The 26930-nt window shown below is 42.6% G+C and overlaps 3 protein-coding genes across 3 annotated transcripts; 1 reads left to right on the top strand and 2 right to left on the bottom strand.

Moving 5' to 3' along the window:
* Positions 1 to 468: 468 nt before the first annotated feature.
* On the bottom strand, positions 469 to 20711 carry LOC138947474 (cytochrome P450 2J4-like). Its single transcript, XM_070318952.1, has 11 exons — positions 20585 to 20711; positions 17033 to 17175; positions 14890 to 15024; positions 13697 to 13793; positions 11649 to 11874; positions 11300 to 11426; positions 10082 to 10241; positions 9035 to 9171; positions 4592 to 4688; positions 3360 to 3569; positions 469 to 2258 (listed from the first exon to the last, which is right to left on the bottom strand). Exons 2-11 carry the CDS (start codon positions 17159 to 17161, stop codon positions 2083 to 2085), a joined length of 1494 nt encoding a protein of 497 aa, XP_070175053.1. The 5' UTR covers positions 17162 to 17175; positions 20585 to 20711; the 3' UTR covers positions 469 to 2082.
* A 107-nt stretch (positions 20712 to 20818) lies between these two features.
* On the bottom strand, positions 20819 to 24365 carry LOC138947477 (P2X purinoceptor 7-like). The gene is made up of 3 exons (XM_070318955.1): positions 24168 to 24365; positions 23493 to 23708; positions 20819 to 22636 (listed from the first exon to the last, which is right to left on the bottom strand). Exons 1-3 carry the CDS (start codon positions 24179 to 24181, stop codon positions 22477 to 22479), a joined length of 390 nt encoding a protein of 129 aa, XP_070175056.1. The 5' UTR covers positions 24182 to 24365; the 3' UTR covers positions 20819 to 22476.
* A 50-nt stretch (positions 24366 to 24415) lies between these two features.
* Positions 24416 to 25162, top strand: LOC138946566 (uncharacterized). Its single transcript, XM_070318009.1, has one exon. It carries the CDS (start codon positions 24416 to 24418, stop codon positions 25160 to 25162), a length of 747 nt encoding a protein of 248 aa, XP_070174110.1.
* The last annotated feature ends 1768 nt before the right edge of the window (positions 25163 to 26930 follow it).

Raw genomic sequence — 26930 nt, 5'->3', positions numbered from 1 at the left:
CTACCAGAAGATTCAAACAGACAGTTGTATGATTATATGAAGAACACAGCTACTGATATACAACGGTTTTTGATTAGTGCTTTTGTGAACAAGAAACAATTAACAAGTGGCTCTATCCCATCCCCCCCCCCCCCCCCCCCCCTTTCCCCGTCACGATATAACCTTGAACGGTTGAAAACGACGTTAAACACCAAATAAAGAAAGAAAGATATACAACGGCAACTGAGTAGTCCACAGTTATAAATGCATGCAGTATCACCAGCCTTTTAGGTGCATGGTTTTACTTCAACTGTAACCTGTTCGCTGCCAGTAAATATCTATATACAAAGCATCACCTGTACAGCATAACTAACCCCCCTGTTAAGATCTTCAACAATCTGAGAAAATCTAGTCTTAAAAAGTAGGAAGTATTGAAATGGGGGTACATAATTTACAACGGCATTGTACGGAAAATTTGTGAAAAGTGGTTTTTTAAAGGGAGGAAGTCTTAATTCAGGGGGGGGGGGGGGGGGGGGTCTTTAGAGGGGGTTTCCACCGTATTTACCTGAATTGACATTTTACAATGTTGCTTGATGTATAAATGAATACACCACACACACACTGTTTGTTTGTTGTTCTTCTTCTATGAAGCTTATTGAACGGTTTGTTGCCTGTTGACATCCTACAGGCAGCGAATTTGTTAGGGTTAATAAGGGATAAAGTGCAATATCCCCCCCCCCCAAAAAAAAAAAAGTCCTTTATATACCATTATCAGAAGTACTTAGATGCAAATGCATGCAGTAACAGGTAGCTGAATTTCAGATTTAGGGGTAAAACGCAATACATGTATCTTCAAAAGCAGAATTCCTCGTGATTTAAAGTTTGTATGGTTGCTTAGCAGCAATCTTTGGTATACTCAGCTTGGCCAGAAAAAGTCATGGCAGACTCAGAAGGATTTCTGTTCACCAATAATATGCATTATGTGTTTTTAACCTAAGTATGACATTTTTACACAGATGGAGACAGCCATTATTCTGTGAGATTGTGTTGGTAGTGGGGTGTAACAGGGAGCTGGTCTATGGGTGTAATAACTGCTGTCGAGATCTGTGTCAAATGTCATATTTTGGTCACAAATACAAATAACATTTATGTTCGATCCATTACATTTCTTCTATTGTTTTTCACAGTTGAACATGCACTGGTTTGTAGTCTTGGCCAGTGTGTTTTGAGTTGTAGTCCGCCTGTAACGTCACATGACTCGGAGAAGAGACAATGACAAAAGGTGACGTTTTCATGTCAGTATGTCCCAAATGACATCACCAGTACATTTTTCATTCTATCTAATCTGTTTTCGTTCTATTTTTTCTAATAACATGCGTTAACAATTGATTGCCAACTGGAATGGAAGAGCACAAAAAGTGTAACTTGATATGTAGTTTCTCTAGAGGGGAAAACATCTTCCACTTTCATGTCAGTGTGTCCCATGCAACATACATTTGCCAAACAGCTATGTGTAAGTAGATTATTTGTTAATGATATAGAAAATACTGATCAACAATTAAAGTCGGTTTTCACATTCATTTTCTACCTATTTCTTATTTGTTTATTCTGTTGGCAATGGTGAAATGTCAGCAATCGTGTGTCATTCGGGACAGTAGACATGACACCTGACCTTTTGTCACTGTCTCAGAAGGGAAATCCCGCGTTCAGTCTATACAATGGCTGTTCATTTGGATGTGAAAGTCTTTATTCCGATCCATTGATATTGCGCCAACAATGTTTCAAATTGATATCTGTCTAAGTTCGAATCCTAGCTCTAACAGCAATTTTACTGGCCAGTCTCTGTTACTCCTACCATCCGACAGAGTTTAAAATACAGTGTTTTCATCACGTCAGGAAGAAATCCGTCACTCAAAATATTAACTGGTTGTGGTTTTCATTTCCTTCATTATGTCATTTTTACTCCCGAAAATAAACCAGAAATTGCCAGAAAATGCTTGTTATCTGATCAACGAAGGGAAGTAAGCGGTCTAAATGCATACGACATGTGTGATAGAGTATGTGAGAGTTATTCGGAACCTGTCTCTTGGCACCCGATGCTTGTTATCGTCGCTTGGCGAGGAAGGGTTGAGGCTTGCCAGAGTAGGTGACCCCGAATTGACCTTGAAGGTCAGGCTTTTGACCTTGAGGCATAACGAAGGTGAAGGACTGCACCAGAGTACAGAAGAGAAGGAAGGTCTCCATGCGAGCCAAAACTTCTCCCAGACACGCCCTGGGTCCTGCAAGACATCAAGTCAGTGTTAGTATATTGTATTTGTCTGAGAAAAACTCATATTTAGGCGGCTAGTCAAAAACTGCAAAAGAGGGGAAGTTTATGTGCGTTCAATTTTTTTTAAATAAAAGGAATCCAAACTAAAATCGATCAATACATGAATACATATTAATTCCCCCCGCGGGTTAGGAGGAAGAACTTACCCGATGCTCCCCAGCATGTCGTAAGAGGCGACTAACGGATTATGTTTCTCCTTTTACCTTTGTTAAGTGTTTCTTGTATAGATTATAGTCAATTTTTGTAAAGATTTTAGTCAAGCAGTATGTAAGAAATGTTAAGTCCTTTGTACTGGAAACTTGCAGTCTCCCAGTAAGGTCATATATTGTACTACGTTGCAAGCCCCTGGAGCAAATTTTTGATTAGTGCTTTTGTGAACAAGAAACAATTGACAAGTGGCTCTATCCCATCTTCCCCCTTTCCCCGTCGCGATATAACCCTTCGTGGTTGAAAACGACGTTAAACACCAAATAAAGAAAAGAAAGAAAGTACGTATACATATTAATTTTTATTTTGGACCAAATATGACATTTTTCACAGATGGAGACAGTCAGATAGTTCCTCGCCAGTGGTTAAGGTGAACACTGACTGTTGAGATCTGTGTAAACAAGAAATTCCTCCGAGGTAGGAAAAACACCCCCGTCCTTACCATTCTCACTGCCACCAACTGAGAAGGTTATTTCCCTTTGACCATTAATATGTCCTTCTATAAGTCCTTGTAGAATCTTAATCCACCAATAACTCCCTAACCGTGTGTTTGACTGGTCCCAATTTTTGTAAGGACCGTCTCAGGAATGTATAGAACCTGTTCACCAAGTTTGGTGACGATCGGTCCGTTCATTCTTGAGATCTATATGCGAACACAAACACACAAACAAACAAACAAACAAACACATCGACCGAATCCTATACACACCCCTATACCGGGGGTGTAATTAAAGTATTTCAGGCTCCTACCAATAGAAAACTGCGCATTTGCACACTTTTTCCAACAGAAAAGGGCTCATTTTCAGGCTCTTATATACAGAAAAGGAGCATTTTCACATCTTACCAATAGAAAAGGGCATAAAGTTTTCCTTGGGGGGACAAAAGTTTCCGTCTTTGTCCAGAAATCTCTCCGGCTTAAAGATATCCGGTTCCGGCCAGTTGACAGGGTCGAGGTGAATTTCTCTGATGTTGCCAATGACGATGGTTTCCGCGGGAACGGTGTACTGTCTGATCTTGCCTTCCTTGACCGCTACGTGGGGGACGGCCACTGGTGCTGAAGAATGGAGAGACAAAAATTAATGTGGATCTGAGGAACAAAGGGAAGTAAGCGCTCGAAATGCACACAGTTAGTGAGGATTATGCGGAACCATCCTCCTGGCACTTATAATTATTGTCAATTTCGTGGTACATGTACTTGTTTTCCTCAAAGTCTGCGGTTTATAAATCAAGGTCACTTTGAGTGTGTGTGTGTGTGTGTGTGTGTGTGTGTGTGTGTGTGTGTGCGTGTGCGTGTGCGTGTGCGTGCGTGCATGTGTACGAGAGGGGAGAGAGAGAGGTGGCGAACACAGGGATGGCAGTTTTCAGAAGTTGAAGGCAAAACTTGATGTCATCTTTTCCCCCACCGTAACAAAGTGTGGCTCAGTTCTGCTCAAATAATGGCAAAGTTTTCAGCAATTGGAAGAGGAAGTTACAGCATTTTGCTGTCTGTCGACGCCATACACCATTACTGAGTGTGATGAAGTCTTATTATTAAAATCCTGGTACAGTCAAACCTGTCTGTTATGAGCCCCTGCGGGTTAGGGGGTGTCCCATATTGGTTGGGACGAGAAAGAATTTACCCGATGCTCCCCAGCATGTCATAAGAGGCGACTAACGGATTCTGTTTCTCCTTTTACCCTTGTTAAGTGTTTCTTGTATAGAATATAGTCAATGTTTGTAAAGATTTTAGTCAAGCAGTATGTAAGAAATGTTAAGTCCTTTGTACTGGAAACTTGCATTCTCCCAGTAAGGTCATATATTGTACTACGTTGCAAGCCCCTGGAGCAAATTTTTGATTAGTGCTTTTGTGAACAAGAAACAATTGACAAGTGGCTCTATCCCATCACCCCCCTTCCCTCCGTCGCGATATAACCTTGAACGGTTGAAAACGACGTTAAACACCAAATAAAGAAAGAATGTCTATTATGACCACCAAAGGGACCAACCAAAAGTGGTCAGGACAGGTGGTCGCAATGGAAAGATTAATTATATGGAGAGAAAAAATGTCTTGTGGATCAAGGATCAGATCAGTCTTACCAATGTTGACAACGCGAAATATTTCGGTGATGACAGCCTCAATGTATGGCAGGTTTTTGCGATCATCCATTGTAGCTGACCGACCTTGACCCACCACCTGCAAGGACACAAAAAGAAGTACAGTGGAACCCCCCTTTTAAGACCCCCCCCCACACACACACACACACACACACACCACCACCACCATCAATGTAAGACTTCCTCTCTGTGAACCACTTGTCTTTTCAGATATATATAACCGAGTGCCGTTACACTACGATCACCACGGGAGGCGAAGTGCAATCAAACAGGATTGAAAATGTTAGGGCTAATTTCTTAGCCCTATGAAAACTGTTATGCAAACCCGAAGGTTTCCATGAAGTCTGCACAGACTGACCGAGTTCTGGCTGGCCGAATCCTTGAGCATAAGTATAAATCCAATTACAGCATAATTATATTGCTTTCAGGAAAGAAAAACACATTGTTTTGATATTTGGTATGACTTCTTGTCCTTTGGAAATTCCCTCAAGCGACAAAATCGCGCTACCAATTTTTTTTTTTTTCTCCTGCCTGCGTGTCTCCGTGGTTTTTTTTTTTTTTAAAGCTCTGAACCTTTGGCGAGAAATTCAAGTTTTACGCCCTCACGGCAAAGCCATTATAGGGGCATGTTCCCGGGTTTTAACCCGACTTTAGATGAGATACACAGGTGTATGCGTGTTTAGGTGGTATCAGCCATCTGCACTTATAGCAGAATGACCGAGGTCTTTTACGTGCCACTGTGGTGACACGGGGGTGGGAGATGGATACCGTCTCTGGGTCTGCACATAAAGTTGACCCGTGTCCGTCCCAGGCCCGGACTGATTCGAGCCTTGAGCCGTTGGCTGTGAGCTTGGGATCTTTATCGTGGGCGTACGCGAATACAGGGTGTTTGACGCTGAGGAGAGTCTGCCTCTGGGAAACACCGAACGTGGGGATCGAACCCACGCCGATGGCGACAACTGGTTTCAAGCTAGCTCCACTAATGATTGAGCTATTTCCCCGCCAAGAATTCAGTGCAATTAACCACCTTTGTGTCCGGATGCCGCTTTTGACTACACACTCCCGACGATGCGGGTTTGTCTGAACCCATACATTTGAAAGAGGGTTTTTACCGTTTATTCCTCTAACGACGATGCGGGTTTGTCTGGACCCATACATTTGAAAGAGGGTTTTTACCGTTTATTTCTCTAACGACGGGGTGGGTTCAGGGAAACCCACAGCGCTACTTCAGTGGGTGCATCGAGTTTCTCCCTTCACCGACCTCTTGCAGGGGAGGGAGAGGGGGAGGAAGAGGGGGAGGGAGAGACTGAGAGAGACTGAGAGAGAGAGAGAGAGACTAAGAAAGAGAGAGAGAGAGACTAAGAAAGAGAGAGAGAGACTAAGAAAGAGAGAGAGAGAGACTAAGAAAGAGAGAGAGAGAGACTAAGAAAGAGAGAGAGAGAGACTAAGAAAGAGAGAGAGAGAGACTAAGAAAGAGAGAGAGACTAAGAAAGAGAGAGAGAGACTAAGAAAGAGAGAGAGACTAAGAAAGAGAGAGAGAGAGAGACTAAGAAAGAGAGAGAGAGACTAAGAAAGATAGAGAGAGAGAGACAAATAAAGATAGAGAGAGAGACTAAGAAAGAGAGAGAGAGAGACTAAGAAAGAGAGAGAGAAACTAAGAGAGAGAGAGACTAAGAAAGAGAGACTAAGAAAGAGAGAGAGACTCAGAAAGAGACTAAGAAAGAGAGAGAGACTCAGAAAGAGAGAGAGACTAAGAAAGAGAGAGATACTAAGAAAGAGAGAGAGAGAGAGACTAAGAAAGAGAGAGAGAGACTAAGAAAGAGAGAGAGACTAAGAAAGAGAGAGAGAGAGACTAAGAAAGAGAGAGAGAGAGACTAAGAAAGATAGAGAGAGAGACAAATAAAGATAGAGAGAGAGAGACTAAGAAAGAGAGAGAGAGACTAAGAAAGAGAGAGAGAGACTAAGAAAGAGAGAGAGAGAGAGACTAAGAAAGAGAGAGAGAGAGACTAAGAAAGAGAGAGAGAGAGAGACTAAGAAAGAGAGAGAGAGAGAGACTAAGAAAGAGAGAGAGAGAGACAAAGAAAGAGAGACTAAGAAAGAGAGAGAGAGAGACTAAGAAAGAGAGAGAGAGAGACAAAGAAAGAGAGACTAAGAAAGAGAGAGAGAGAGACTAAGAAAGAGAGAGAGAGAGACTAAGAAAGAGAGAGAGAGAGACTAAGAAAGAGAGAGAGAGAGAGACTAAGAAAGAGAGAGAGAGAGAGACTAAGAAAGAGAGAGAGACTAAGAAAGAGAGAGAGAGAGACTAAGAAAGAGAGAGAGACTAAGAAAGAGATAGAGACAAAGAAAGAGAGAGAGACTAAGAAAGAGAGAGAGAGAGACTAAGAAAGAGAGAGACTAAGAAAGATAGAGAGAGAGAGACAAATAAAGAGAGAGAGAGAGAGACTAAGAAAGAGAGAGAGAGACTAAGAAAGAGAGAGAGAGACTAAGAAAGAGAGAGAGAGACTAAGAAAGAGAGAGAGAGAGAGACTAAGAAAGAGAGAGTGAGAGAGACTAAGAAAGAGAGAGAGAGAGACTAAGAAAGAGAGAGAGAGAGACAAAGAAAGAGAGAGAGACTAAGAAAGAGAGAGAGAGAGACTAAGAAAGAGAGAGAGAGAGACTAAGAAAGAGAGAGAGAGAGACTAAGGAAGAGAGAGAGAGAGAGACTAAGAAAGAGAGAGAGAGAGAGACTAAGAAAGAGAGAGAGAGACTAAGAAAGAGAGAGAGAGACTAAGAGAGAGAGAGAGAGAGACTAAGAAAGAGAGAGAGAGACTAAGAGAGAGAGAGAGAGACAAAGAAAGAGAGAGACTAAGAAAGAGAGAGAGAGACTAAGAAAGAGAGAGAGAGAGAGACTAAGAAAGAGAGAGAGAGACTAAGAAAGAGAGAGAGAGACTAAGAAAGAGAGAGAGACTAAGAAAGAGAGAGAGAGAGAGATTAAGAAAGAGAGAGAGAGAGACTAAGAAAGAGATAGAGAGAGACTAAGAAAGAGAGAGAGAGAGACTAAGAAATAGAGAGAGAGAGACTAAGAAAGAGAGAGAGAGAGAGACTAAGAAAGAGTTAGAGAGAGAGAGAGAGACTAAGAAAGAGAGAGAGAGACTAAGAAAGAGAGAGAGAGAGACTAAGAAAGAGAGAGAGAGACTAAGAGAGAGAGAGAGACTAAGAAAGAGAGAGAGAGAGACTAAGAAAGAGAGAGAGAGAGACTAAGAAAGAGAGACAGAGAGAGAGACTAAGAGAGAGAGACAGAGAGAGAGACAGAGAGAGAGACAGAGAGAGAGAGACAGAGAGAGAGACAGAGACAGACAGTCAGATAGACAGACAGTCAGATAGACAGACAGTCAGATAGACAGACAGTCAGATAGACGGATAGACAGATAGACGGATAGACAGATAGACAGACAGACAAACAGACAGAGCAACTGACAACAGACAGACAGACAGAGAGATACGGACAGACAGACAGAGAGACAGACAGTCTCTTGGACACAAACAGGCATACAGACACTGCAGGGCCGGACTAGGCGAAGAGGAGGGGGGGGGGGGGGTTGCCAGTGGTGGTCCAGGGGGATGTTCCCCCTGGTGGGGTCAAGGCGCAGAGCCCCTTGTGGGGGTCAGGGGCGAAGCCCCCTGAAGCTGATGGGTAGGTCATATTTTGAGATAGGAAAATGGTCGCTCCTTGCATAAAACGGCATAAATTAAACAATAATAAAAAAAATTTAATAAGTGAGGTACATGTTTAGGCTAGGGGGGGGGGGGGGGTTGCGCAACCCCCATAACCCCCCGGTAGTCCGGCCCTGCACTGTTCCGCCGCTTTGGTAATTATGGGTGTAGCAGAACCCGCGCCGTCGGCAGAGGGATAGTTACAATCACTACTACTCTTTAAAAGTATGGGTTTGTGTGAACCCGCGCCATCGGTAGTGTTTATGTAAATTATCATAATCAATTAATTTTAATGTTTTGTCATGTACACACTAAAAATTTGCAGACAGAGAGCAAATTAGGTGTGTGAGAGATACTTAAAATTTCAAAACGATACCTTTAATGGTTCCAGAGTTACAATGATTTTAGTGTGAACCCAGGAAGCACGGCAAAGGTTAAAGAAATTTCGACATCAAGCACAATTTAGATGAACAAATTAAATTAACAATGTGTTCAAGCTGAAATACACCCATAGTCTGGGAGGATTCTGTCTAACTCACCGTGTCTATTACACACACACACACACACACACACACACACACACACACACACCAACACACAAACATACATACACACACACGCACGCACACACACATTATCAATGTCTTGCTGGCACCGTGTCTGCACACACACATACACGCACACACACACATACACACACACACACACACACACACACACACACACACACACCTTATCAATGTCTTGCTGGCACCGTGTCTGCACTTCAGGATAGGCAGCGAAGTAGAGAAGGATCCAGCTCAGCGTGGTGGCCGTGGTCTCTGTACCCGCGGCAAACAGGTCGATGATCACACGCCGCATGTTAGAAGCTGAAACAATATATAATGTAGAACAGAATAAAACATTCAAAAACGATTTGTATGTTATGGACGTTTGATTTTTGACAAAACAATCATTTTAATTATTTTTATTATTATTTTAATGTATCATACATACGTGACTCGAGAGAGACCACTTATGAGATAACAATATCGTTCAAACCACATGTGTGTATATCATGTAAATGAGGTCGTGTCGAACTAGTTTGACAGGGACCTGCTTTTCCACTGCTTATGATGCCAAAGTCACCGAGACAAACGTCATTATGGAAATACTTTTGCGCCTGCTGTTTTACCCCTGGAAGAGTTTTCAGAACTAACACGTCACTCTACATTTTCTACAGTGACGTTTTCTTTGCTTTGACGTGAAAGATTGCACGAGGTTTGGAAGCGATCCGCAACGGTTCCAAAAGAAGCGTCTTCCGTTTAGACGCCTGACTGCGGGACGTTTTGAGTAAAATACACGTAAGTACAGTATGTAGGTTCAACATAATACTACATGGCTTGCTGTGTCGTACCAAATTTACACTCGTTGCTTTTTCATATATTGATAAACTCGCTTTCGCTCGCAGTTCAATATCTAAAAAAACAACTCGTGTAAATCTGGTACGACACAGCAAGCCATGTAGTATATTCTCTATGTATTATACAAAATAATAAATTATTCATTTGTAATTTGGATTTGCTCTGATTGCCGATAATTATGTTTACAGTTTTCTTTTTCACTGTCTTTTAGAGAGATTGCGACAGAAGAGAATCTGAGTCACACACACACACACACACACACACACACACACACACACACACACACACACACACACACACACACACACACACACACACACACAGCAGAATGGTTTGGGCCCTGACCACCTAGAGACCCCTTGTTTGTTTATCTCACCATCATAGAGATGAGCATCGTCACTGTCAGAGCGTGTCTTGATGTAGAAGTCGACAAAGTCTCGGATCTCGCTTGGGTCATAGGTCTCCTCATGTTCCTTCAGCACCGTGCCCAGAAAGTTGTCAATGGTGACGAATGAGTCTACGACGTCATGAATGATCTGTGACGTCATTTTCAGGATTAGTTAGTACCGCACATGAATTTATGCGCACACACACACACACACACTTGTGGCCATAGCTCTGCCTCGCTGAAAACGCTATCTACACAAGATGACTTTTCCTATTTGTGTAAATAGCTCTGCTCTGGTGACAACTCTATTTACACAAGTACCTGTGTAAATAGCCATAGGAAAGGCTATTCACACAGGTGCTTGTGCAGATAGCCTGAACGCGGGGAATTAAGGCTATTTACACAAAGAGAAAAAGTCATATCTTGTGTAAATAGCATTGTTTCCTGTGGCCACAAGTACGTTGTGTACATAGCTCGTCCTCACACACACACCCCACCCCCCGACCATATTGTTTACTTTTTATAGGAGGTCTTTTAACCAGAGTTGAAGTAGCGAGTGTGAACAGATGATTTTTTTGATTTTTTTTTTTTATCAAAGAACCATCTTCACGTTTACTGTGACAGACCTAGATATAATTTCAAACACAGAGACCACAATGTAAACTGGGGAAGGAAAACAATTGGATCTGTGCCAAGAGCAGCTCAATGAAATAGACATGAAAAACCAACAAGCAACCCTGCAACTGTCGTTGAGTACTAATGGCCGGTGTCACGATTTCATCTTTCGCCTGTGTACATATTTCCCCCTCGACATATACTCAAGACTGAAATGTTGTTTCCTGGTAAAATTAGGAAGTGAAATTATTTATGGACGAAAAGCATGTCAGTTTCTTGCATGTGAAGAAAATTGGTGGTAAAATTTAATAGATTTCACCCCCAAAATCGAATTCTTCGAAAACGTGTACTGAGTGGTTACGTCCCCTGAGTAAGAAGGAAAACATTTTAGGATGAATCAAATTTCTAAGTTAAATAAAACAAATTGGTTGGACAAATTTGGCCCCATGAATGTAAGGTACACAAGGTCGCTCATAAGTACTATCGAAGGGTGTTTTTTTGTTCAGTGTAGAGTTTATACTAGATCAACGAGGCCGAGAAGCGAAATATCAACATGGCGAAAGATGAAAACGTCACATCGGTACGCAGTACCTTTTTGCCTGCAGGTGCAAAGCGAGTGATGGGCAGAAAGTTGACAGGTGCGAACACCAAGGGCTGGGAGACAGCCAGGTTGACCAGCTTGGTCAGTTCTATGAACGTCTTGTCGTCGTAGTCAAACCTGAACAACAACAAAAACAGTAGGCTACAGTTGAAACCCCCCTATTAAGATCTCCCCTTATTACTATCAAGATACACTCATATTAATGAGAGACGAGAGGTGATAATTGCGTGTGATCGTGTTTTCAAAGTCATGATCGATCGACGCTTTCGCTTTCGAGGTTAGACTTGGATCTTCATCGTGCGCATGTGTGCACGCGGGGATGTTCGAAAACCATCTCACCTGTCCCCAAGTATGATGCTACAGATGACGTTGCAGGCGAACTTGGACAGCAGGGGTTTGAACAACACCGGTTGACCTTCACCTTTCTCCAACACCTCTACCACGGCGAGGGCCTCATCGAGCACACGCTGTTCCAAGGACTTCTTGCCCACCCCGAAATCCCTCATCGTCATCAAGGTGACGCGTCGCAGTTCTTTCCATATTGCCCCTTCGCTCAGTATGACGCCTGAAAATAAAATACTGACGTTTTAATGCTGTCTTTGTACGACTTTTAACGCTAAATCTAAACAACAAGATGACTCTACCGGCACGGTTGGCCTAGTGGTAAGGCGTCCGCCCCGTGATCGGGAGGTCGTGGGTTCGAACCCCGGCCGGGTCATACCTAAAACTTTAAAATTGGCAATCTAGTGGCTGCTCCGCCTGGCGTCTGGCATTATGAGGTTAGTGCTAGGACTGGTTGGTCCGGTGTCAGAATAATGTGACTGGGTGAGACATGAAGCCTGTGCTGCGACTTCTGTCTTGTGTGTGGCGCACGTTATATGTCAAAGCAGCACCGCCCTGATATGGCTCTTCGTGGTCGGCTGGGCGTTGAGCAAACAAACAAAACTCTAAATCTAAACAACAAGATGACTGTGGGGGAGATAAACCAAGTTGAGAAACAAAAGAAATCGGTACTCACCAACACAGGGACAGCACAGACAAAAACAAAGTCAATTTTTCCCCTATGGATCGAGGCTTCTTCGGGAAAACAAATACACATGAAAACAAGACTTGTTAACTTACTTACTTAATTGCTGCCCGTTATGCCGGTTGGCATGTAGGGAAGCAACGAAGGACCTTCACTTACGATTTTAAGCCTGGTATTAATTGGGCGGAGTCGACTTCGCGAGGTCTACTTCTTGAAGCTAGCTGCACGAAGCTTTGGAACTGAAGGAAAGGGTGAAAGTTGGCTTCGCTGAGATCGCTGCACTGACTCAAAAATACTTCGCAAAGTCAACTTCGGCGGGCTGAATTAAGGACAGCCTTATAAGCATGGCCGTATGAAATTAAGTTCCCATCTGGAATTCCGGTTTTTTTAAAATGGTTTTCAGGTTAGTTTTCGAATTTTCAAAAGAAAAATCAGGCTCCAAATTGTGTACGTAGTGCCTAAATGGCGTGTGTAAAACCGTCATACACGCAAAAGCCCCAATCGCGCCCTTAATCAGGCTCCAAATTGTGTACGTAGTGCCTAAATGGCGTATGTAAAACCGTCATACACGCAAAAGCCCCAATCGCGCCCATAATCAGGCTCCAAATTGTGTACGTAGTGCCTAAATGGCGTGTGTAAAACCGTCATACACGCAAAAGCCCCAATCGCGCCCTTAATCAGGCTCCAAATTGTGTACGTAGTGCCTAAATGGCGTGTGTAAAACCGTCATACACGCAAAAGCCCCAATCGCGCCCTTAATCAGGCTCCAAATTGTGTACGTAGTGCCTAAATGGCGTGTGTAAAACCGTCATACACGCAAAAGCCCCAATCGCGCACTTAATCAGGCTCCAAATTGTGTACGTAGTGCCTAAATGGCGTGTGTAAAACCGTCATACACGCAAAAGCCCCAATTGCGCCCTTAATCAGGCTCCAAATTGTGTACGTAGTGCCTAAATGGCGTGTGTAAAACCGTCATACACGCAAAAGCCCCAATCGCGCCCTTAATCAGGCTCCAAATTGTGTACGTAGTGCCTAAATGGCGTGTGTAAAACCGTCATACACGCAAAAGCCCCAATCGCGCCCTTAATCAGGCTCCAAATTGTGTACGTAGTGCCTAAATGGCGTGTGTAAAACCGTCATACACGCAAAAGCCCCAATCGCGCCCTTAATCAGGCTCCAAATTGTGTACGTAGTGCCTAAATGGCGTGTGTAAAACCGTCATACACGCAAAAGCCCCAATCGCGCCTTTAAGTGTACGTGGAAGTTGCAGACCAGGAACGCAGAAGAAGAAGAATGTTCAGCATTTTGAGAGTTTTACCCGTAACATATCGGATTATCCCCGGTTAATACTGCTCCATACCTGTTCCAGTTTTCTTCTTTATCTGGTTGATGATGTACAAATTTGAGGGACGACCGGAGAAGATGTCGCCATTCTTCACAAACGTCTCTTGCAGTATCTGCGCAAAGCAAACAGTGACGTCAGCATGATATGTAATTAATTTATAATGCAGCAATGACGTCAGCATGATAACTAGCAGTGACGTAAGCACAACATGTAAGACAGGGATGACGTCAGCATGTATAGTCCGTATTACAGCGTGTTACTACCTAATCAAAGAGATGTGATGTCGATTAAAAATAAACAAAGCCGTCTGTTTTTGGCCCTCTCTTTCAAAGTGAAATCTCTGACGTCAACAGCCAAGTTCGAAAAGACGTCATTAAGTGACGTCACGTAAAAAATATTATTTACTTCTTCTGTAGGCTTATGTCTCCAGAGGAGTTGACAAAGAATGTCGAGAACGAGGTTTGTTTTGGTGACTTCCACATATCAGCACTAACAAAATATTCGTAAAGGCGCCGCCAGGGTGTGCAGGTAATGGTATCGTATATCATTAACCGGCAAATGTCTTTGTGTGGGATTAGAGATTTTTCTCTTCGGGGGAGGTAGCTAGCAGACTGTTGAATCCGAGTGAAATTTTGAAATCTTGCTGCTCTGACCAAGTAGAAATAGGCTTGACCTGAAGGCCTTCTTTTATTGAGCCAGAAACTGACTTCTCGAAGTGATTTTACCGAAAATTCACTGTCGTGAAGTGAACCGGTGTAATACAAAACATTTACTCCACGAACAATTTACTCCGGAGTAAAAAAATTCGTAGCGAAATGTTTACTCCGAGTACACCTGTCGTACAAGAAAACTGAGAACTCTTCAAGGAACGAAAAAATTACTCCTTCCCCGGGAGTAATTTGATCGTACTACACCGGCTTCGCGAGGTCGACTACAGTGAAACCCCCGTTTTAAGACACCCTCCCCCCCCCCCCCCCCCCCAATTTAAGACTCCCTCCTTGTTTAAGGCCTTTTTTCTCAGACTTTCTGTTTTTAACCTCTGAAAATACCCCCATTTTAAGACTCCCTCCTTTTTAAGACCTTGTTTTCTCAGATTTGTGGAGGTCTTAAAAGGGGGGTTCCACTATATGTCCAAAAACGGTCAGGCCCAAGAAACAAAGGGACGTAATATAGGTCAGCTAAACAGAAAGGGCACTGTTATTACCTACCTTGTAGTCACTGATGAAGACCAAGTTTTTGCTGCCCAGTCTGATGGCGAAGACATCCCCGTACTGTTGACGCCATTTTTTCAGAAGCTCCAGTTGATTGGACCCAGCTGCGCGCAGTTGAAGCAAGTTCCCTATCTACAACACACACACACACACACACACACACACACACAAATGCAGGTTTTATCGTTTGGTGGTTGGTTTTATCCCCGAGTACGCAGTAGGAGGGTCCAGCAGACTTTAATTATGTGTCTGTCTGTGTGTGTATCTGTGTGTGTGTGTGTCTGTCTGTCTCGACTTAACAGCTTATTGCTGGGAAACTACTGGGCGCAGTTCGTTCAAAAGTTGATACACTAACTTGATAATAGGTCCGATTGATCGTATTAAAACTTCATAATGTTACCTGGGACCTAAATGCGAAATAAATCACAAAAACGACTCTTAACGGCGGGCGCAATTCGCGGTGGGATAGAACTGCCGTGCGGCTAATAGAATCGCCGAACACGTCACACAGTGACGAGAAAAGCATGCGTATCGCATGCGAGACGATTTGCAAGCCAGCCAGCGGGTGGGGATTTGGTCTCGTTGAGACTGAAAGAGAGACAGAGAGCACGAGAGAGAGCGACAGGGACACACAGTGATTCAAGGCGCACAATTCTAGTAAAGTTGTCGTAGCACGTCCGCCTATGGCCAAAGTGATCCGGGTTCGATTCCCGGCATGGTCGGTCTATGTTTTTTGTGTTTTTTGTGTTAAATTCTTGTTTACTATTGTTTATTATGAACGTTTAAATGTTTTATTTTACTCTAATAATTTTTTTAATTGTGTAAAAAAAAAAAATTGTTTTTTTTAAATCCACGTGCACAAGACAAAAACTTTCATACTGGGGGAGCGAGCCAGTCTTAAGAGTACTCGGGTCCAGCGCGAGCGTTTTTACATTTAGTCAAGTTTTGACTAAATGTTTTAACGTTGAGGGGGGAATCGAGACGAGGGTCGTGGTGTATGTGCGTGTGTGTGTCTGTGTGTGTGTGTGTGTGTGTGTGTGTGTGTAGAGCGATTCAGACTAAACTACTGGACCGATCTTTATGAAATTTGACATGAGAGTTCCTGGGTATGAAATCCCCGAACGTTTTTTTCATTTTTTTGATAAATGTCTTTGATGACGTCATATCCGGCTTTTCGTGAAAGTTGAGGCGGCACTGTCACGCCCTCATTTTTCAACCAAATTGGTTGAAATTTTGCTCAAGTAATCTTCGACGAAGCCCGGACTTCGGTATTGCATTTCAGCGTGGTGGCTTAAAAATTAATTAATGACTTTGGTCATTAAAAATCTGAAAATTGTAAAAAAAAAATAAAAATTTATAAAACGATCCAAATTTACGTTCATCTTATTCTCCATCATTTTCTGATTCCAAAAACATATAAATATGTTATATTTGGATTAAAAACAAGCTCTGAAAATTAAATATATAAAAATTGTTATCAAAATTAAATTGTCGAAATCAATTTAAAAACACTTTCATCTTATTCCTTGTCGGTTCCTGATTCCAAAAACATATGGATATGATATGTTTGGATTAAAAACACGCTCAGAAAGTTAAAACAAAGAGAGGTAGAGAAAAGCGTGCTATCCTTCTTAGCGCAACTACTACCCCGCTCTTCTTGTCAATTTCACTGCCTTTGCCATGAGCGGTGGACTGACGATGCTACGAGTATACGGTCTTGCTGAAAAATGGCATTGCGTTCAGTTTCATTCTGTGAGTTCGACAGCTATTTGACTAAATGTTGTATTTTCGCCTTACGCGACTTGTTTATCTCACGCTTGACATGATATGTTTGTTGTCGGGAAAACAGCGAGAAATATTTATTACAGCAAGCGATACCAAGTATAATACCAAGCAAATCTCCCTCTCTCTCACTTTCATCTCCCCCTCTCCTCCCACCGCATACACACACACACACACACACACACACACACACACACACACACACTCACTCACACACACACACACTATTTCTGCCCTCTCCCCGTCTCTCTCTCTCTCTCTCTCTCTCTCTCTCTCTCTCTCTCTCTCTCTCTCTCTCTCTGTCTTTCTCTCTCTTGCACACACGCGCACACACACACACACACACACACACACTCACCAAAGGCAAGCCCATAGGTCCTGGGGGCATGTTTTTGGGCGAGGTCAGCCAGTAGTAGCCGATAAGGAACACCAGAAGAAACACAAAGACACTTGTGGTGTCCAGTGCCCCCAGTATAGTGTCCAGCATTTTGAATTCCGGTCCTGTAGTAATACAGTGTGCAATAAACTACCCCCGAAAATTATTGCATTCATTGTTGTACCCCAACTAAATCATGACATTAATTCCTGTGTCTATGCCATTCAACTTTGCAAAAGAAATTATTATACTCATTTCCGTACCCCCACTAAAACATTCATTCCCGTGTCATTTCATTCAAACTGTACATGCCATCTAAGGCACTCAGCTTACGGTTTGCAATAAACTTCCCAAAAAAAACAAAAAAAACAAAAATTGTTTTCGTACCTCAACTTAAAAATTAATTCCTGTGTCATTTCATTCAAACTGCCTATGCCATTTAAGGCACCCAACGTACAGTGTGCAATAAACTACCCCCAACAATTATTGCACCCATTTTCGTACCCCAACTAAAACGTTCATTCCCGTGTCATGTTATTCAAACTTTCAAGACAAGACAAGACAAGACGAGACAAGACAAGACATGGCACAACAACACAAGACAAGGCAAGGCAAGGCAAGGCAAGACAAGACGCTTTGAGACAAGACAAGACAAGGCAAGACAAGACACTTTGAGACAAGACAAGACAAGACAAGGCAAGGCAAGGCAAGGCAAGGCAAGGCAAGGCAAGACACTTTGATACAAGACAAGACGAGGCGAGGCGAGGCAAGGCAAGGCAAGGCACATTTTTTTTTATTAACGAAGATAATGGCATAAGCAAACAGTTCTTTTTTTTTACATCTCGCCCTTCCATGCCATTTAAGGCACCCAACGTTTCGCCGGATCAAGGATTTCTTTGACTTGCGTCACGTAACTGCCGCCCAAATGAGGGTACCCCCAAAATCGACCAAACAAAAACGTTAGGTAGGGGAAAGGCCCTAATTACCGGACGGGCGCCTAATAACGGACACGCGATATCTCAGAAATGGGAGGTCACAAAAAAAAATTGTTTGCGCGAAACGATTCAGTGATATCCTCTTACACTTCGCACCAAAATAACATGGCGACTGAACGCACGCATTCTGCACGGTAAGTGGTTTTCTGTTTTTCGCACTCTCACTGTAATTTTAGACATTTGTAAACTAAGTGCAGCAAGAAGTTACGACTTTCTAAGATGAATTGATTGGTTGAAGTAGATAGTACATACACTCTATTAGTAAATACCATGCAATACGACGTATTAAATGAACGCATTTTTCAACAGCTGCATTGTAACTCCAACTAGTGGGGTTTTCCAAATACCGTCCACCACGTGCGCCCAAATAACGGACTATGTAATATGTGTAAAAAAAATATAGGTCCCTGGTAATATGTAATAAATATGTGTGTGTGTGTGTGTGTGTGTGTGTGTGTGTGTGTGTGTGTGTGTGTGTGTGTGTGTGTGTGTGTGTGTGTGTAGTTGAACGTGCGGTTAATTCGCTTGGCTAAAAATAACGCATAACCCTCTCTCGAGAAAAAAGATACATATCTTCATAAAAACTTGCTTTTTGACTGACAAAAGTTGCAAAAACCAACATAATAATTAAATGTAAAAATACATGAACGTTCACGAAAAAGAAAACGGTTGCAATTGTTAATTAAAACATGGTTTCTGCAACTTTTGTTACTCTATTAAGCAGCGAATTTCGTGTCCGGATTTTGGTGACCCCCTGTCCGGATTTAGGCAGTAGGTTTCCCAAAACCGGACAATTTGCCGAAAAATTCAAACCTTAATAACTTGTAAAGTATAACCGATTTTTTTCAATTTTTTTTCAACATGAATATAAAGGTAGGTTAGATCTACAATAATCCGTTTTCAAAATTGCGCTATGTTATATACTTTGTGAGAAAAATGGGTTTAACCTTAAGTGTCCGTTAATTGGGGCCTTTCCCCTACCAATTGAAAAATCGACGAGAATTTAGATTAGGCACAACTTGACATTTGTTACCAGGAGAAAGTGAAATCAATTAACTAAGGCAAGATATCCTGGCAGTGACATAACATTTATCCCACCAGGTCCATTGCTGAAATACAGGTTTTTTTGTGTGTCACGGTACCACTACATTTACTTATGACAATCTCCCGTTTTCGAATGCTCACGTCATCGTCACCTGCATCAATGAATGGCGTTACACAAGAAGTATGCAAAATAGCTAAACAACACAACCTCAGAGATAATTTAATAGATTTTCCTCTCGTACGTATACACGTTTCCAAGTTGTGTCTATTCTGAATTTTCGTCGAATTTGTATTGGTACCTTACTTTTTTGTCAGGTCGGTTTTGGGGGTACCCCTGTTTTGGCGGCGGTCACGAGAGAATTGCCAAAGAACTCTTTGATCCGAAAGGTGTGACAGATAGCCAAGTTGAGTGCCTTTAATGGCATAGAAAGTGTTGAATGAAATCACAAGGGGTACGAAAATGGGTGCAAATAATATTTTTGCTAAGTTTTTATACGTTAATTGCACATTTCTAAACTAAAATATGACATTGAACGCAGATCAAGAAAGCCATTGCTCTCCGTTTGTGCCTGTGGTTTTCCGACTGTCCATTAACTGACAGGAACATGATATGGTCACCTTGTGGTGTCTAGTTTGCTTCGATTAGTACCAGTGACTAAAGGCCTTACTGACTTGAATGCAAAGTAAACAAACTTACATGTGTTGTGTTGGTAATTGATTTGATTGGCTCTGATTCTCTCTCAGTCTCTCAGTCTTTCTCTCTCTCTCTCTCTCTCTCTCTCTCTCTCTCTCTCTCTCTCTCTCTCTCTCTCTCTCTCTTTCTTTCTCTCTCTCCTCTCTCTCTCACGCGCACACACACACACACACACACACACACACACACGCACGCACGCACGCACATACATAGACACACACACACACACACACGAACACACACACACACACACACACACACACACGCTCACACATAGCCTAAACAAAGGAACATTGCAGTTTCCTGGCTCTGTCCCCGAACGGTCGTGTAACTATAAGAACCTCAGTATAACTTGCACATTGCCTCAGACACACCAACATTTCACGACTAAGTGTTTACAATTGCAGAGGTTAAAAAAACTGGGTTAGTGTAACTATCGTAGTTCAGTGGCTGTGAGTCTATTTTGTTTAGCTGCGTTCACTGCTCTCGCTATGACTGAGGGAGACCTATTTGTTGGGCAATCCCAATTCCATCTTTATACGACGACATTAACAACAACAACACAGCAACAACAACAACAACAACAACAACAACAACAGCAGCAATAACAACAACAACAACAACAACAACAACAACACATTATAAAAGTACCAGCAGATAACACACACACACACACACACACACACACACGGTTTATTTACAGCAAACACCATCAAAGTAAGACTGAATTGAAAATCTGTTCCAATCCTGCACTCTGCAAAAGTTGCGAACATTTAACAAAAATTGTCAAACCAGACTTACCTTGCCGTTGGCTTGGCTTGTTTGGGGGTGTAGACTGATATGAATGTAGAACCTGCCCCGCAAGGTTTTTGTTACGACCATGTATAGGCACTTGAAAAAGGTGTTTTAATTTATTTTATTTTTTATTTTATTTGGGGTTCAGTAGTTATTACTGCTGACAGAGGAGTTGACAATGGCCTAGGTCATCCACATTGAAAAATGAAACTTTGCACAAAATATCTACATACTAAGTGAAGTCGCATGCCGAAAATCTTTTTTCCGAAAAATGCTTCTTGTTTTTTATATTGAATAAAATCTACTTCGGATAACCTTTTGCACCTGTGAAAACCGCGCCCACGTGATCATTTGCCTCGTGACGTCAGCGTATGTAGTCAACAATGGCGGCGCATATCTCGGATAGTGTTAGTTCTGAACCAAAACGAAGAAAAACTTCCAATGGCCTATATTGTGCGGTCGGGCGATGCACAAATAAACAAGCCGATGGCTACACCTTGCACCGCTTCCCGAAAAAAAAAACCAGTCCGTGATAGGTGGGTACGTTTCGTGCAAGAGAAAAGAGTAAACTTTGGCCCAAAGTGTGGGACACCGACTTCGTCGTCTGCGATTTGCCATGAACATTTCGAAGGTGACTGCTACCCTCCACGTGAGGCATTGATGAGAAGTTTCGGAATTAAAACAATAAGGACTCTAAAGCCTGGTTCAGTCCCAACCATCCATCGGGGATGTCACACGCGAAACACACAGATGAAGCGCGGTGCGTGTTTTCACATAAATAGCGGTCAGTGTCAGCTTGACCCGTCCAGCTATCGCCCTGTGTTTGGGTTTGTAAACAACACGGCTGGCAGTGCTCACTGGTACGGTCAGTGTCAGCTTGACCCGTCCCGCTACCGAGCTGTGTTTGTGTTCTATTTGTCGCATTATTATTATATTTTTTTAATTTATTTATTTTGTTGGTAAATTAGTATTTTCGTTTTAAATAAATACATTCAGGTGTGCATTATTTGGCCAAGTGTGTGTGTGCTCGAATAATGTCAAATTTGTGACATACTATGATCAATACTTGAATGCTTAATGTGTGTGTACTTTGAGCAAGTCTTTACAAGAACTGACTTTCAGTGGTAAATTAACTGTTAGCTACACATAGCTTTGTGGACTAATGATTGTGCTTTTCGTTATCTGAGAGGATGGGTGAATGTGCCTGTGAATGTTTATGTGTTGGTTATTGTTTACTTGAGACAGGATGGAAAGTAAATTTAACTTGGAGAAAAGAGTAAGTTGTTGAGTTTATTGGAAAAGTAAGTTGTGTACCGTAGAATTTGTTGTTATGTTGACAAAACAGTTTAAAAAAGAGCAGACCTGACTCTGCAAGTGATAACTTATAACTACTTGTTTCAATGACTTTGAGGTATGAGTGAGGTGAGACACCACCACACAATCCACATGTGAAATATATCTGACCGCTTTCGCTATCTCATGGTGACACAAAAACAAAGGTGGATGTGACAATGGCAGTATTAACTTGTTTTTATTAGTTAAATTCGTATACACATTTGAAAATCATAAAAAGCTGTGAACACTCCCCACCCACCCCCATGCTCCTTGCACACAAAAATATACCAACTACACTATGCATGTTACAAACTACATGATTTTACTGTTGCACTTCTGTATCTTAAATATAAATAAATAAACACACTTTTTCAAATCAATGTGTGGCACAAGCTGAACCAACTACAAACACACATCAAAATAGTTTTCTCGTCAATGTAATAATAATATTTATTTTCTCGTCAGTGTAATAATAATATTTAATCACAATGACAATGTATTATCAATAAAATTGGAACACATAAGGATGCAAAAATGGGCTGATGCTGTCATATAATGTAATATTACTCTGGGTCCCTATAACCCAGGTACTGCCCATCTGCACTAGGAAACTGTTCTCTAATTCTTGCAGCCGCACAAGCTGGTAAGGTGACCCTGATGTCTCTCCCCAGCCATTTCCAGACCCACCGCACAAGCATGCGGTAAGCTACATACCGATACCGCCTGGAAAGAAAAACAAGCATACAGTATTAATGACAGTATCAATCAATCAATCAATATGAGGCTTATATCGCGCGTATTCCGTGGGTACAGTTCTAAGCGCAGGGATTTTTAAAAAAAATTTTTATGCAATTTATATCGCGCACATATTCAAGGCGCAGGGATTTATTTATGCCGTGTGAGATGGAATTTTTTGTACACAATACATCACGCATTCACATCGGCCAGCAGATCGCAGCCATTTCGGCGCATATCCTACTTTTCACGGCCTATTATTCCAAGTCACACGGGTATTTTGGTGGACATTTTTATCTATGCCGATACAATTTTGCCAGGAAAGACCCTTTTGTCAATCGTGGGATCTTTAACGTGCACACCCCAATGTAGTGTACACAAAGGGACCTCGGTTTTTCATCTCATCCGAAAGACATATAACGTGCGCCACACACAAGACCCTTTTGTCAATGGTGGGATCTTTAACGTGCACACCCCAATGTAGTGTACACGAAGGGACCTCGGCGTTTCGTCCCACCACCTAGGTTAAGAAAGGGGGGAGAAAATTGCTAACGCCCTGACCCAGGGTCGAACTCGCAACCTCTCGCTTCCGAGCGCAAGTGCGTTACCACTCGGCCACCCAGTCCACAGTACACAAAGTGTACAATCAGGATACTTGAAAACATTCCCCATATTGCTTTGCTCAGAATTAGCACATGCGAATAAATGAATTGTCTTGAAATAAAAATGAATATCTGACAATTAATTTTCATTTTTTTTATTTTATTGTTATTTGTTTTTGCACATCTATGACATAAACCTATTTATAGTATCATGATTACAATTCTAAAAAAAAATAACTTACTCATTAGCATCCTGTATAGCCCTCCCATACTGCTGGTTGTACCAGAGATAGCATGTCTCCAAGACATAGTGGTCCAAGCACACTGATCTGAAGTCAGGGTGGTCAGTGATGCAGCCCACCCCTGTGCTTACTGTCAGTGATTCCATTTCTGGAATTTCTTGACAACAGCGGCATTCTCGGATTGAGCCCATGCACGCACAGTTTGCGCACTGACACCTGCACACACAACATTTGATACAAGTTTAGTTCAAATTCTCTGCAGTCTACAAACTCACACAAAAAAATTGATCTACTAAGGCAGTAAAACAACTGAAATGGACAAATTCACAACCAATAGTAGTGACCATTATGTCTAGACAAAACCATAATAAATTGTTATTCCATTGGAACATTGGTATATTCATACGTGTACTGATTTGATTAGTTTTAGTTTTGGGGACTGCTACTAGCAATATGATTGAGTGGGCATACAGTGGGATGATGTTTTGACTAAAATTATAATCAGGAATGCGCATCACTTTCTGGCATGCATGAATTGCATCAAGGGTAAAAGAAGACATCGCACAAACTTTACAAATTACTGACTGCAAAACAAGCTCTACCAGAATCGATTCTATAATAGGAATATATACGAGGAAGAGTCTCACAATCACTGAATCAGTGGTAGTTTCTTACCAGTTGGTGGACATCAAACGATCGAGAGACTCGCTAAAATCGTCTCTGTCGGGTGTTTCCTCAACCTCAGCATCGGACAGCTCAGGTTCAAACTGGTATGGTTGAAGATCGTGTTCATTCAAAACCTCAAAATCACTACTGTAGCACGATAGTTCCAGTGAAGAAACGCTGCTTGTTTCACTGTTTTCTTCATATGGTCTGCCATGCCAATACAGCTGCTGACGTCATAGTGGGAATCAACATGGCAGATGGAGTTCAACCCCAGCAAGTGCACCGTCATCCGCATTGCCCCGAACAAGAAGAAGCCCATCCTGCCAACTTCCTACAGCCTCCATGGACAGACTCTGGAAACAACACCATCCAGCAAGTACCTAGGGGTCTTAATCTCCGATGACCTGTCCTGGAGCAGCCACGTGCAAGCGACTGTCAACAAGGGCAACAGAACTGTGGGCTTCTTGCGGCGGAACTTCCGGGAGTGCACCACCACCGTCAGAGCTGCTACGTACAAGGCCATGGTCAGACCGGTCCTTGACTACGCCTCGCCAGTCTGGGACCCGATCTCTCAGAAAGACGTCACGGAGCTTGAAAAAGTCCAACGCAGAGCAGCCCGTTACGTCCACAACAACTACAGCGATCGGACCCCAGGCTGTGTGACCAGCATGCTGAAGACCCTCCAATGGGAACCACTCGCCGACAGAAGACTCGCCAACCGCCTCACTATGCTCTACAAGATCAACAACGGCATAGTCGACATCAACAAGACCGAGTTCTACACCTCTGGCGACAGCCGCACCAGAGGAGCCCAGAGACTGTTCCAGGAGAGGGCATCCCATCCTGTTCTCTTCAACTCCTTTTTCCCCCGAACACTGCGTCAGTGGAACAAGCTCGACCCTAAGACCACAGTTGCTCCTTCACTGGAGTCCTTCCAAGCCTGGTCTGGGTCGTACCCACGGACTTGCCTCGCTGACACAGTAACCCTGCAGCTCTTCGTGTAAATAGTTTTATACTTTTAACCATCTTCTCGGAGTTATTGGGTCACCCACCACCAGTAACCAATTACTCAGTACTCCGCCGCTGGACTACAGACGTTCGAATGAACCCAGTCCACATCAAGAAAGAAGAAGAAGACGTCACTGCGAGGGGAGATCAGCCATGGCTGCGTTTTAGATTCTTACTTCCCTTACCCTTAATTGCAGGTATGAAAACCCACTTTCATTGATCGATATCTATTAAACCAAAGGACTTTGCTTGCCAATATTTTGCATCTGGTACTATTTAGTAATGTTCTCTCAGCAGAATTTTTTTGACCGAGCAATGTGGTTGACCTTTAAGACGTCGGCCTTCCGTGTGGAGTGTCAGGGATTCGAACGCCAGCTGCGCGTGCTGGGTTAAGTGGTGGAGCCTTTTGCGATCTTCTATTCAGTCACGTGCAACTTATGTGCAGACTTGCTAGTGCCTAAAATTATCAACACACAACATTCAAAATATCAAAAATGTCAACAACAAAAATGTTTAAAAAAATGTCAGCAAAATCAAAATATTGAAAAAATCATGGCTGACTGATTTTCAATGCACATAACGGGACCTGAGATGTCCCCCTACTACCCTACGCCCCCCCCCCCCCCACCACCACCCCTGCCCACCCATCCCCCATCAAAAATTAAAAATAACTATGACTGGCTGTCGTCCTTAGTAATTTCTGCAACATACAAAAACCTGTTTAAATTACGTACACAGGCCTCAGTCTTGTTTGACCTTACTGCATGTGCCTGTGTTGTTGACACTGGTATCATTTTCGCTGACCATCAAGTACTGTGGTTTAACAGCGTGTCACTTGCCTGTATTGGTAGGTTCAAAAAGTGTGACGGGTAACTGTGGGTTCAAAATGTGTAACGTTTGTTGCACAAACATATGCGCAGAGCAGCAGACATGTACTGACATTTTTGCTTCATTTTCTTTGTTTTTTATTTTGTTTACATTTAGTCCATATTTGAGTGAACGTTGTGTGTGTGTTTGCGTGTGTGTGTGTGTGTGTGTGTGTGAGAGAGAGAGAGAGAGAGAGAGAGAGAGAGAGAGAGAGAGAGAGCGAGCCAGACCGAGAGACAAAGAGAGAGAGAGAGTGTGTGTGTGAGTATGTGTGTGTGTGTGCCGGCGGTGTGTGTGTGTGTGTGAGAGAGAGAGAGAGAGAGAGAGAGAGAGAGAGAGTGTGTGTGTGTGTGTGTGTTGAGAGAGAGAGTGTGTGTGTGTGTGTGTTTGTGTGTGTGTGTGTGTGTTTGTGTGTGTTTGTGTGTGTTTGTGTGTGTGTGTGCTTGTTTGTGTGTGTTTGTGTGTGTGTTTTTGTGATTGTGTTTGTCTGTTTTCGTTTGTGTGTGTGTGTGTGTCACTGTGTGTGTGTGTGTGTATGTATGTGTGTGCGTGTCACAGTGTGTGTGTGTGATAGAGAGAGAGAGAGAGAGTGTGTGTGTGTGTGTGTGTGTGTATGTGTGTTTCCCTTTTCCTGAAAGTATGAGAGATAGAGAATGTTACATGGCTAGCTGTGTCGTATTAACTGTGTCGTATTAGGTTAACACGATCGAGTTGCTTTTTTAGATATTGAAACTGCGGAGATGCCAAATGATAAGTGGTCAGAGTGCTTTAGTGAGAATTGTGGAGGTGACAGAACAGTGTTGGGTATCATTCTTTTTTTTTTTTTTTTTTTTTTTTTTTTTTTGCTGTCCGTCCTTCTTTCGAAATAGTGAGTTCTTTCTCGGTTTTCCTGGCAGT

This window comes from Littorina saxatilis, linkage group LG14 (assembly GCF_037325665.1).
Source record: "Littorina saxatilis isolate snail1 linkage group LG14, US_GU_Lsax_2.0, whole genome shotgun sequence".
Lineage (NCBI taxonomy): Eukaryota > Metazoa > Mollusca > Gastropoda > Littorinimorpha > Littorinidae > Littorina > Littorina saxatilis.
Note: the sequence above shows the minus strand (reverse complement) of the source record. Positions and strands in the feature narration are given on the sequence as shown.